The sequence below is a fragment of the Propithecus coquereli genome, unplaced genomic scaffold, assembly GCF_000956105.1.
Source record: "Propithecus coquereli isolate 6110/MARCELLA unplaced genomic scaffold, Pcoq_1.0 Scaffold179, whole genome shotgun sequence".
Classification (NCBI taxonomy): domain Eukaryota; kingdom Metazoa; phylum Chordata; class Mammalia; order Primates; family Indriidae; genus Propithecus; species Propithecus coquereli.
Genome location: NW_012142634.1, coordinates 6313115 through 6325491, shown reverse-complemented (window position 1 = coordinate 6325491; position 12377 = coordinate 6313115). Strand labels below are relative to the sequence as shown.

The 12377-nt window shown below is 41.7% G+C and overlaps 1 protein-coding gene across 1 annotated transcript in view; it reads right to left on the bottom strand.

Moving 5' to 3' along the window:
• Positions 1-10445, bottom strand: part of PDZD8 (PDZ domain containing 8) — an 87049-nt gene extending 76604 nt beyond the window's left edge. Inside the window, exon 1 of the mRNA XM_012642389.1 lies at positions 9361-10445. Coding sequence (XP_012497843.1) covers positions 9361-10232 — 872 coding nt within the window. The 5' untranslated portion in view covers positions 10233-10445. The remainder of the gene's footprint in view (positions 1-9360) is intronic.
• Between the last annotated feature and the right edge of the window lie 1932 nt (positions 10446-12377).

Here is a 12377-nt window from a genome sequence, read left to right as displayed (position 1 = left end):
CATTTTTAAACACAGTTCAAAAATACCTATTTAATTGGCACAATTAACTAATTGACTAATACCTGTTTAAATGGTACATACCTTATCAATGACCCAAGTATACATAACAGGTACTTAATACAAAAGAATAAACCCAGTTAGGTCATTTTTACTATGCTACTCACAGCATTTTGATTTTTAAGTACATACCAACAAGCACTAATTGTGCTGGGAAGTGTGAAATTTTCTAGCTCTTTTATCCAAGTTATGTAAATCAAAGCCCAGACATTTCAGTAACCCACCCACCATATCATCAGCTCCATTCTCTCTACAATATATGAAGAATTCATGGGCATAAATACTCAATGTGCTGAATAAAGAGAAATATGTCCTAAAGTATTCTGTTGATTTCACGAAAATTGGCAATTTTGCACCAGACTAGTAAAAACAAGTTTTACTGTTATTCTATATCAGTCCAAGGAAAGTATAATCTACAGTTTATCAATACTGACCTTTCTGAGAATGTATAATTTAAAAACCAAGGCTTCTGGAGTCAGAAAAGATTGCAAACACATCTGTGTTTGGTTTTTTGTTTGTGTGTGAGAATGAGAGGAAGAGACAGTGCCAGTATGGTGCCTGGACAGACCATGAAGTCAACATGGTTAAATGGTGGAGAACTCAATCAGCATAATGTGTGTCGGGGGCAGGGGCTGGGGAGGAGGTACTCTCCCTCAGTATTGATTTTACAATAGCATTGGGTTACATGTCATCAGCCTGTGTTTATGACGACAGCCTTCCCTATTTTTGCATATATAATGTTGAAAGGTGACATTTAAGAGGGACCTAGAAAGTGACAGAGTGAGTTCTTCGCCTATCTGTGGGAAAAACATTCCAGAAGAAGGAATGGCCAAGGCCCATGGTGGGTGCTTGCTTGGAGAGTGAGAATAACAGCAAGGAGTCATGAACAGACTAAGTGAGAGAAGAAGTGATGAAAGATAAAGTCAGAGCTAGAGAGAATGGCCAAGAATGGAGGAAAGCAGTGAATGAGCTGGATCCATATATACAGATTGAAGGGATGCCCTTGTTATACTTACAAAATAATGTGCAGGATCACATTTATATTATACTGCCATTTTATTATTAAGGACAGAGGGAAGGAGGAAATAAAAGTGGGGGTGGGAGAGAAAGAGAAGGGAAGAAGAGGAAAAGAGAGAGGCACCTCCTCAGTATATGCAAGAGGCTTGTATATGTGTCTTTGAGCATAGAGTTTGGTGTAGGCCTCAAACTTAATACTGGGTTTATTCGGGGGATGAAATTAAAGTGGAGAGGAGTAGAGTTTTGAGGTTCTTTATGTTCCTCAATACTATATGAACATCTGCAAAAAAAAAAAAAAACAACAAAACCCAAAACTAAAAACTAAAAACATCTAGCATCTACACAAAGATATAAGTAGAAGGATGGATGTTTGTGGTACCATTATTTACATTAGTGAGAAATTGAAAAAAATCAACAAGGAATTGGTTAACTTATAATATTAATGATCAATGTAATTCTATGTATCCGTTAAAACAAATGAAGTAGGTATATTTAGAAAACCCAAGAAATGGTAAGTTAAAAAAAAATGCTAACAGTGAAGTACTGAGTATGATCCTGTTTTTATAAATTAATAACAAATTATAATACCTTTAAAAAGCAATATGGAAGAATAGTCCCCAAATTTAATAGTTTTCTTGAAGAAAAGATATTACAGAAGATTTTCACTTTGATATTACATATTTTCTAAGTGCTTGAATTTTTAAATGAGCTTATCACTCATCTGAAAGGAAAAAAAATTACTGTGTCACCTAGCAAATTTCTGACATCTCTCTGGCAAAATGTCTGACCAATGTAGGATAATCAACAAATGTGTATTCAATTAGTTACCAAAAGAAAGATACATTTATTCAGCAGCTATCATATATGTGACATTTATTATCTCCAAGTAGACAGATATTATCTCCATTTCCATAGTGAAACTTAGGGAAGATAAGGCCTTTTGTCCAAGGTCTGTTGCTTGGTGTAATGCTGATACCCAAAGTCAGGTCCACAGTACTCCAAAGCTCTATCTACTGAAATAGACAACCTAAGTATTCTCTACAGCCTCCATCCAAAAGATTTAACTAATTCAAAAGAATTAACTAATACTGTAGTACTCACAGTCTCTACTTATCACCTGCAGTTCTACTCATCTGAAGGTGAATAATTAACATGTACACTTCATTTTTTCCAAGTACAAATACAGGAAGTATACAGGTTTATGCCAGTCTTAGCAAAACAAGAGAGATTTTGAAACTACTCTGTAAAACATCTGCTAATGACCAGGTAGTTGGCTTTATGAGTTTCCAATGAAGTGTGATGTGCTCTAATGCCTTGCCAAAAAAGTGTCAGTATGTCCTATGACTCTGAGGTAGGAACAAGGTGATTCAACAGCACTTGCTTCCTGGTGACACTGTTCTGAGAAAATGGAGAATGTGATGGGAAGAAATGCTGGGTCAGAATTTAACTTTTAAAAAAAGGTATTTAGTGGAGAAACTCTAACTTGAAATGTCCGATATTCTTATTGAACTACTGCTCCAGAGTGTCTCAGCCTGCTATAGAGAATCTTACCAAGAGGGGGAAAAAAAAAAAAAAAAAGAGACACATGGTATGCTTTCTTAGATAGAAAGGGTTACTAGCTTTTTTAGAAATGCCTGCGCCATATGAATCCTGTATACATTCTAGTAAGATAAGTAAAATTATGAAGTGCTTAACATTTATTTTAGCATGTTAGTTTTAGTTATATTTATGGCAATAAATTTGTATACTTCTGTGTTTACTTTTCAACCTGGAGCCTAAGGACCCTACACAGGCTTCAGGAAGACTATGAATTCACAAAATTAAATGAAAATTTGTCTATGCATTTTTCTGCAGAAATTTTCCACAGCTTTCCAAAAAAATAGGACTCTCAAAAAAAGTTTATGAAAGTACTTTAAATGTATATGCATTGCTCTTTTTTTTTTAGTAAGCATTTAAGCATAGAGTAGGGGGTTATTTTTAGGGGTTTTTTTTATTGAGTTTTTTTTTGAGACAGGGTCTCATTTTGTTGCCCAGGCTGGAGTGCAGTGGCACGATCATAACTCACTGCAACCTCAAACTCCTAGGCTCAAGCAATCCTCCAGCCTCAGCCTCCTGAGTAGCTGGGACTACAGGTGTGTGCCACAATGACTGGCTAATTTTTTAGTTTTTTGTAGAGATGGGGGTCTTTGCTATGTTGTCCAGGCTGGTTTCAAACTCCTGGCCTTAAGCGATCCTCCCACCTCAGCCTCCCAAAGTGCTGGGATTACAGGCGTGAGCCACTGCACCTGGCCAAGGTTTTTTTTTTTTTTAAAGGAAGGTTTTAGAGCAAGGATCTGCAAATCTTTTCTGTAAAAGGCCAAAGAGTAAATGGTTTAGAATTTGTGAGTGCATGTGGTCTGTCACTACAAAATGTAAAAAACCTCTTAATTCATGGGCCCAACAGCAGCTAGTTTGCAGACCCCTGGTTTAGAGTAATAGTTGGTTTCTCTCTGCAGAAATAACACAGCATGGGCTTTGGGAGTCCAGGACTTTTTTTATTTAGGACTTTGAGAAGGTCACTAATCTCTTCTAAGTCTCAAGCTTCCACATCTGTAAAAAGGAGATATCACTCTTTCCCACATGGGAGTTTTAACTACTAAGCGAGATAGCAATGGTATGGAACTGCTCACATAGTGCCTAGCATATACTTAGCAAACTTATTTCATTACTCCTATCCCTGCTCATATAATATATTGTTAGCGATACTTGTAAGTCAATATTAAGAGTTTGATCAGGCATGATCCTCCAATACAATCTACTTTATACTGATCTGCTTTGGCTACTTCCAGGAACAAATTGCGGCTTTCTGGGATTGTCAACAGACTTGTACTTTACTGATTAGAATCTCACAGCCTCCTCATAATTACTCTTCTCCCCTCAATGTGTAAATCAAATTTCTACAGCTAAGATTTAATTTATCCATACATTATTTCCATCTAAAGTGTTTAAAAAGCCTCAATCACAATAATTCAAAGCAGCTTAAGGAAATCCAACCTGCAAGAAGTGAAATCACTAAACTATACTCAGGTGTACTAAGGAACCTAAGGTCACAATATATTATAAACAACATCAAAGTAATCAGGTGTTTGCCTTAGCAGAGATATTGATCTCTCCTCTTCCTGTTTCTCACAAACCTGAAGGGCTTAAATATATCCAAATACCATTATAATGAGGTTTACTTGTTCTTTGTTTCCCTAGAAAGACTAACCCTGTGGAAGTATGAACTACCTTATAGCCATTTTTATCACCTTTACCATACTTACCACAACACTTAGGTATGGCAGTCTGCAGTAAGTACTTACTGAAAATAAATGACCATTTTAAAAATGATTTAATTATTCATCTCTAAGACGATGATCTTTAGAGATACAGAAACTGATTTCATCTGAGCAACAGCACAAGAAAAAGCACAATAGATTAAAAGTTAGCTACTATATTACATCATTACTCCAGGACAACTAGAATAATACACAATGTCATTGTCTTACTCTTCCAAAGTATCAAAGGTTAGTTACATTTCCTACTAACATTAGTAAGTAAAACTATGATTACTACAATTACTAAGGAATTTTAGTAGCTATTTTTAAGTATTTTCCAATCTAAATAAAGATACCTTTTAGAAGTTGTCTGTAATAGAAAGAAAATGTAAATAAATACATTACACTTAACTTTACAAATGATTGTGTCAGCTTTCAGTGAATCTGCTTTGAAAGATTTTGAGAAGACACAGATTATACGAAACCATCTTTACCTCAGATAATTAGTAAAATAAAAAAGCGAGAATTAACATTGAGAAGGAATGTTTTTCTTCCTCATCTCAGAAGACCAAGGAGGAGGTAACTCAATTACAAACCACATTATAGAGTATGTGGCTTTCCAGACCAAGCCTAATTTAGTTCTCTTAAATTAATGGTAAATAAATAAATATGAAGATATTAAAGGCTCTGTTTAACTAAATATAGCCCTGTCCCTCATCTTTAGCAGGGAAAATGGTCCTTGTTGCTCTCCAGTCACTAAGGATATTTGAAAATTTTGCACAAATACATTTCAAAATGTTTTTCAGGAGGTAAAACAAAACTATCAGTTATAATAATAGTCATGCTCAGAAGACATTCCATGAACCTATAAATTGAAGTTTTCCCCAAATGTGTTCCATACAAATTCATTAAATTCAAATATAGTGTCAATAAGTAGATGCCCCCTCTTCTGTAGATCAGAGAAGTAAAAGCTTACATAGTTAATTATTAATGACCCATCCCACTAAAGCAAAATATTCACCAAACTTAAACAAAAAGTAGCCACTGTCTACTATCACTACGTGGCAGAGAAAGAAATATTTCAAGGGATTTTTTTTTTCTGGCAGAATAACTTTTAAAAATTCAACATTATATTGATAATGTCTTTTAAAAAAGAAAATTGCTCATTGAGAGGTAAAAATGACACCCCCCCCAATCCAGCTATTAAGTCTTCCCATTTTCACTAATTAGCAACAGTGATGCTTCCTATTTACTCCTCCAGTAAGGGTCTCAAATCCACATGAATCTAGGCCAGGCAAGTACCATTAATTAAGTGTAGCAAGTAAATGGGGACTATAAACCACGTGTAGGAGCTTACACACCAAGTTTCAACCCCAAAGCTGCTACTACAGTCCATCTCCTTGCTGTTGTTGGTATGCGAAATGCAGAAGTGGTGCTACAAGATATTCCAATTGTCTCTAACAGAAGCCAGGAATCCAAATCACGCAAAACCTTCTATTTTTTAATGTTGGCAATTGAAAAACAAAAACAGAAACAGTGCAGGCCAAATAAAAGTACCTGAAAATTGAATTTGCTCTTCCAGTATGTAACCAGTGCTAGCTACACTGCAATAATACTCTAGGAACAGAAGCATCAGTAAGAATCTCAAATATTTGACTCCTAAACCCTAACCACCCCTCCCCACCTGGGGACTATTACTCAGATTTCATGTTAAAGACAGATTCTCCATGTAGTAAAGAAAGAACATAAGTGGTAATCTTTCTCCTTTGAAGATAAATTTTGGGGTTAATTTTGTAAAAAATATTATTACTGTAATATACTATTTTAAAGTATACATTTTAAGAAAAAAAATCAGAACAATTAAGATTGAGGTGGGTGAATTAAATTCCCAACTCCAATAAATTTGTAAAGACATTTTCTATGTATTACAATTCATTTTTAAAAAATAATGTTTTACAAAATGTGTTACTTGGGTAAAGTGAAGTGTCAATCAGCTGGGTCCTTCAGAAGCAACCACTAGAGCTACTTAGCATCTCTAGGTAAAACATCAGCAACTGGCAATCCAGATAGACCACCTTCGTCTTAGCAACATGAAAGAGGAAAAACAAACGAAGGGGGAAAGAAGTAATAACAGAAATATCTTGCCAGTTAACGTTGTTATGTGATGATTAAGTGCCAAAGGATCCTAAGACTCAATACAATTTTCTTTACAGCTTTACCTCTACTAAGGAGATTAGATGGCTAAAAAGGATAAACCAGCAAGACCTTCTATTTGGAAACACAATCTGCTGGATTAAAAAAGAAATGCTATGTGGGGCAGCACCCAGAGATTTAACATTATGGTTTAACTTTAAAAAGATCCTCTCAAAATTTTCAATTTAAGAAAAAAATAAGCTTTATTAGTCAAACTCTTCCCAAGAGTTTTAGGTTAATTTGGAAAAATACCCCACATATATATTATATTGATAGCATACTGTAAAAAAAAAATCCTTAAGAATGCAGTGTAGTTTTAAAAAATCCACCTGGCTTTATCAGAGCTAGGTTTCACCAGTTGACAGCTGTGTGACTTTAAGCAAGTTGTTTAAGTACTCTGAGCTCCATTCTCTCATTAATAAAAAACGATAAATACTAGCTACTTTAATTCTTGTTGTGAGGAATGTGATATATCTTCAATGAATTTATAATCCACTCTTATCTGAAACTTGAGTCAGTCCCACATCATCACCAGTTTAAAACACTTTTGACAGAACTACACAGACCAGAGAAGTCAACACTTTCCGAGGCAGCCCTTTTCATCCTCATACTTCTATTACTTTCTTTTACTAAGCTAAAATCAGCTTCCTTGTTACTTCAACCCCATCAATCCCACTCTAGTTTAAATCTTATTAAGTATAGCTAATTCAATTTTCGCTAGACTCTAACCTCCATGAGGGCTGAGGCTGTCTATTTCTGTTCGGCATTGAAGACCCAGCATCTAGAACAATGATAAACATATAGCAGGTGTACAATAAATATGTGCAGATTGAGTGACTTCTGTGCAGTATTTACTGATTGACCACTGAGATGCCCTCTAATATGAAGAGCACAGATGTGTACATTTCTGGAGGTGATCATTTAATGATTAATGTTTTTAAGTTGAAATGTCATTACCAAACTCATGCTGTGCTTTTTAAAAATCCCTTTGGATATAATAAACAAAAAGCAATTTTGCCATACTTTTAAATGGCAATGCTATTAAGTAATACAGATAAAGTTCCTTAAAAGCAATAAACTTATCAATTCCTCCATAACTCTTATTCATAATGTCTTTCAGATTTACCTAAATTTCAAGTCTACATTTAAAAAAAAAAAATCCAAAAATGATATGCAACCCACTGCTACTAGCTATTCTGCAAATTTCAAAATAATAATCACCCAAATTTTATTACCTGAAAGCTACCCAGAAAACATCAGAATTAAAGTTGTAATAGAATATAAAAATCTATAACTTTTTCTCATGACTTTCTCAGAAACACACTGCTAAAACATCTCACTGCTTAAACACTAGAATCCATTTATAATTTAGTCACTTATATTCCAGAGGTTAAAAGTACATTTCATGAAGTATGTTCCACTTCACAGAAGGAGAAATCAAACACAGTGAAGGACCAGCTCATCGTCCTCTGCAAATCTATAGAAATATTTCCATAATAAAGTAAATTTCTCCTGCCACCCAACGGTTTTAAGCTGTCATTCTGTGCTGTTAGCCTAAACAGGACATAACTACTAAGGTACATCTGCCACATACACATGTTAATACTCCATTTCAGACTCAAAATATTTCTGTATTATCTGGCTCACTGATGCTTGAGACTGTGGTAGAAAATAAGTGATCCACAAATAGGCAACTTCCACTAAAAAGCATTAGGTAAGGCAAATATAAGACTGAAATAATTTTAAGATAAAGGGCAAAACCCAAAAGGTTCAAACATTTCAGTGAACACAAAATTAGAGGACAGAAAATTAAAAATTCAGCTTTTTAAAAAGAAACAGCCCTTTCCACTCCAACAAGCTTTCCCAGACCAAAGCGGATGAAGCCTCTAGCCCTACAAAACTGCCTTTCTCCTTCCACCACTTTTATGATATTAAAAGAAAACTCATACATTACTCAAAAATGTATACTACATAAACTTAAGCCATCAAATGCAGTAGGGTTTTTGATAATTAAAATTACCACCTATCATTAAAATACTATCTGCAGAGTGACTTCAGGTACCGTGTGAGGAACTTACAGCCATAGAGAGTACATGCTTGATGGGCAGAGTCTGGATCTGTGCTACAGAATCTACCCAAAAAGAGCAGATTACATTAATACAAAATGTACAGAGAAGCACACTACACACTGGCTCCCAACTCCTTTTCAATTTGCTGTGGAACGTATTCCTTTGCAACAGCCACTGCCTCTGCCCTGAAAGATGCCCAAGCATCAAAGCAAAAGTGGCTTGCAATGGCAAAACAGAATCGACCTGGGCTAGGAGCATACCCACCATGCCTGTACTGTGTCCAGGAACAATTTCTCAACGTGGCCAAGGTGATGATGCAAAGCCAGTGACACGGCTGCTCCCAATGCAGCAACCACATATAGAAAGAGTTTCTCAACAGTCCCAGAAGAGACTCCTGGGGATTAGGGTAGGCTTAGGCTTCCTTTCCATTTTCAATACGCTGCTTAAAAGGAGACAATTCTACCCACGTTGACAGCACCCTGAGTGCCCATGAGCACACGAAAAGGTTTCTAGCTCATATTAATGTCGTTTGGAAGAAAATGTCCACTATTTGCCTTTACTTAGGGCCCTGTCCAGAGTGGGAAGAAGATTCCAGGAGTAGTAGGGACTGCGATAGAAGCAAGCTTTTGCCCTTCACACTCAACGCAGCATCCCGCCCAGGCCCGGATTCCCAGCAGCTGGGGCCTCCCCAGCCAGTGGACTACTATTTCCCCCACCCTCCTTCTCACCTGATCTTGTAATTCGGAAGCGTGTGCTTGCGCTTGATGACTTTCTTGAGCTGGTTGACGATGATGGAGGTGAGCTGGGGCATGGGCCGCCCTTCAAACTGGGAGCGTACCTCGAAGTCGATCAGCGGGTCCTCCACGAAGGAGAAGAACCAGTGGGTGAAGGGCACGCGAGTAAAGACCAAGCGCAGCCTCCCCGCCACTCGGGACAGCTTGACGAACAGGTAGGCGGACTTGCCAAAGACCAGGTCCACGTCAATGGCGAGGTGGAAGCCCCCGTTGTACTCCACCTCTGCCTCGAAGGCCAGCTCCTCGGGGCAGGTGGTAGGCAGCGCCTCCCCCTCGGGGCCGTCGGGCTCTCCGGTGGTCGAGGGCACTACGGGCCGGACGAGCCGGATGGTCTTGATGAAGGGCACCGTGTCGCCCAGGTACACCTCCCGCAGGCTCAGCCCTTCCAGCAGGCGCCCGGCCGTCTTGGTCTGCAACAGCTCCTCGAACTCCACCTTGATCTTCTTAGTGACCCAGCGGCGGGTCAGCGCAGTGTCCCGCAACTCCCGGAACAGGAACAGGATGGTGGCGTTGAGGAAGTAGCAGGTCTCCCGCGTTGGCGGGGCGGGGGTCTCGGGGATTGGAGTCGGGGTCGCGCCTCCCTCGAGGGCCCCACTGGAAGGCTCCTCATCCCGGCCGCCGCCATAAAGGTACTCCCTCAGGGACAGGCCTGGCACGGGCTTGATGTAGCGGAAGCCGTCGCCCGCGCGGGCGGCCTCGTCCGGCGGCGGCTCGGGCTGTTTGCGGTACAGCAGCAGGAACTGGGCGAGGAGCGTGAGGAAGGAGCCCAGCACGGCCGACACCAGGATCATAAGCAGCAGCCCCATCCCGCCACCGCCTCCGCCCAGGCCCCTGCTCCCGCGCCCACAGCGCCGCTTTCTTCACGCCGCCGCCCCCGCTGCCTCCATCTTGAGGACATCGGGCGGCGGGGTCCGGACGAGCGGCTGCCTGGGCCTCGTCCAGCGGCTCGGGCCGGCGCGGTGCAGCGCCTAAGCCCGCAGCGGCCCGCGCCTCCTCAGACGCTCCCGGAGGGCCGGTGTGGTGGCGGCGGCGGGGGCGGGACGGCGCCTCCCTCGGGTCTCCGCTCATTGGACGAACGGCGCGTGGCGTCATCAGCGTACTCGCTCCCGGCGGCGGCGCCTGGCAGCCGGCGTCCGGGCGCGCGGACGCGGGTCCTGCTTCACCTCTCGGGCGCCCTTCCAGCCCCCCAGCCCCCACCGACATTCCACTCCTCGGCCGCGCGCGCCGCGACCCGCGTAGCTGTAGCTTCTGGAGCGGCGGTGCGGACCTGGGAGGATAACTGCGGGCTCAGGTCGGAGGAGGAGGAGGTCCGGCGGAGATAGCTTGGCGCGTTTTGGGTGCCCGTCATGCCGTTGTCTCCCAGTGCGCCATCCTTCGTTTCTGGCCGTGGTCCTCGCGGCCGCCTCTGCAGTGTGGTTCTCCCACTCGCGCCCCCGAGGCTTGGGCTGGCGGCGGCGCTTTCCCTGCAGGGCAGCGCCGCAGAGGCTCTGAGCGGGCCCTCGGACGCTTGCCAAGCCGACGGCAGGAGAGAGGACCGACTGCCGCCGAGACCGCCATCGCTGACCGTCGCCCGACCGGCAGACGCTCTGCGTCCGCGGAGGGTGGGCCCTGGGAAAGAGCGACAGAGCGGGGAGGGCGTCAGACGCGAACTAACTTTCCCTCCTACGTGCATCTTCAAAATTTAAACAAGAAGGAATTTTAAAGGAGAGTCGGGAGGAGTACTGATGAGTGAAATGAGCTTGCCAGGTGATTGGAAGATGAGTAGTGACTCACTGTCAGGCTCTTGTTAAGCCCCCGTGTTATTACCACATTTAGTCCGTCTGTGAGGCAATTATTGCTACCTCTACCCATTTTACAGATGCGGACACGCGCAGGGAGCCTAAAGAAGTTGCCGTGGGGTCACACAGTGGATCCTGATTGTCTTAACATTAAACCCTAAGCACCTGGTCACAACTCTGAACCATAACACCAAATTTGCTACAGTTGTGCGGGTTCACTGCTGCACCGGAAGGGAGAATTGGGGAGGAGGGCCAGGAAAGACTTCAAGGAATTTTGTACAGGGTAGTACCTAGATGAAAGCCATACGGTTAATGAAGCCTAGCAACGATGTTACTACTCACGCCTTTGGCTACTTAGTTATTACCTCATAAATGCATATCCCTCCAACCACGTGGACACCACAACAGTCCTAGTCCTACAGGGGTCAGATATCCCATACCTAAAAGTCAGACATTCTGGCTGTACCAAGGAACCAGGGCAGGGCTCCTCTCTAGCCCTCAAAAATCTTCAAGCCAAGGATTCTCTTGACTCTGGGTGATTCTACAACAAACACAAGAGTTGTGACCCAGCTGGGGCAGGTACAGAACTTTGGAACTAGGCCCATCTCAATTTACCTATTCATACCCAGGTGTAGGCCAGAATGGCTTCCATTAGTAAGAAGACATAGGACAAGTGCCTGCCAAGGAACCATAGTCAAACTCTTGTGGGAATTTCTGGGAGCTCCAGGCAACTTCTGTTCTGGTCACCTTTGGCTCGTGGCCTCTGCTTTTGGGCTGTTCTCTTTGTTGCAATTTCAACTCAAATGGGCAATGTAGACCCTTCCTCGATTTCCACCACAAACCTATTCATAACTTCATGCAGCGTTGTAGTAAAAGCTACAGAAGCTGGGGTGGACTGGAGTAGTGAAGGAGGAGTGCTTCACATTACTGAAGTACAAAGACCTCAAACTATATCGACGCACCCTGGATCATAAAGGATTCTTCGCCCACCTCCCTTCCCCACAAGGAAAGTTGGTGGTCTTCCTGGGAATGAGTCCTCCGTCTCATTCTCCATCTGCATCTCCTCCTCTCTTCCCCTTCTCCCACCTCTTCCTTACTCTGCAGAATACCTCTGAAAATCCGAAAACTTCTCAATCTGTTTAACACAGTCATTCAATTCCCCAGGAAAACTTG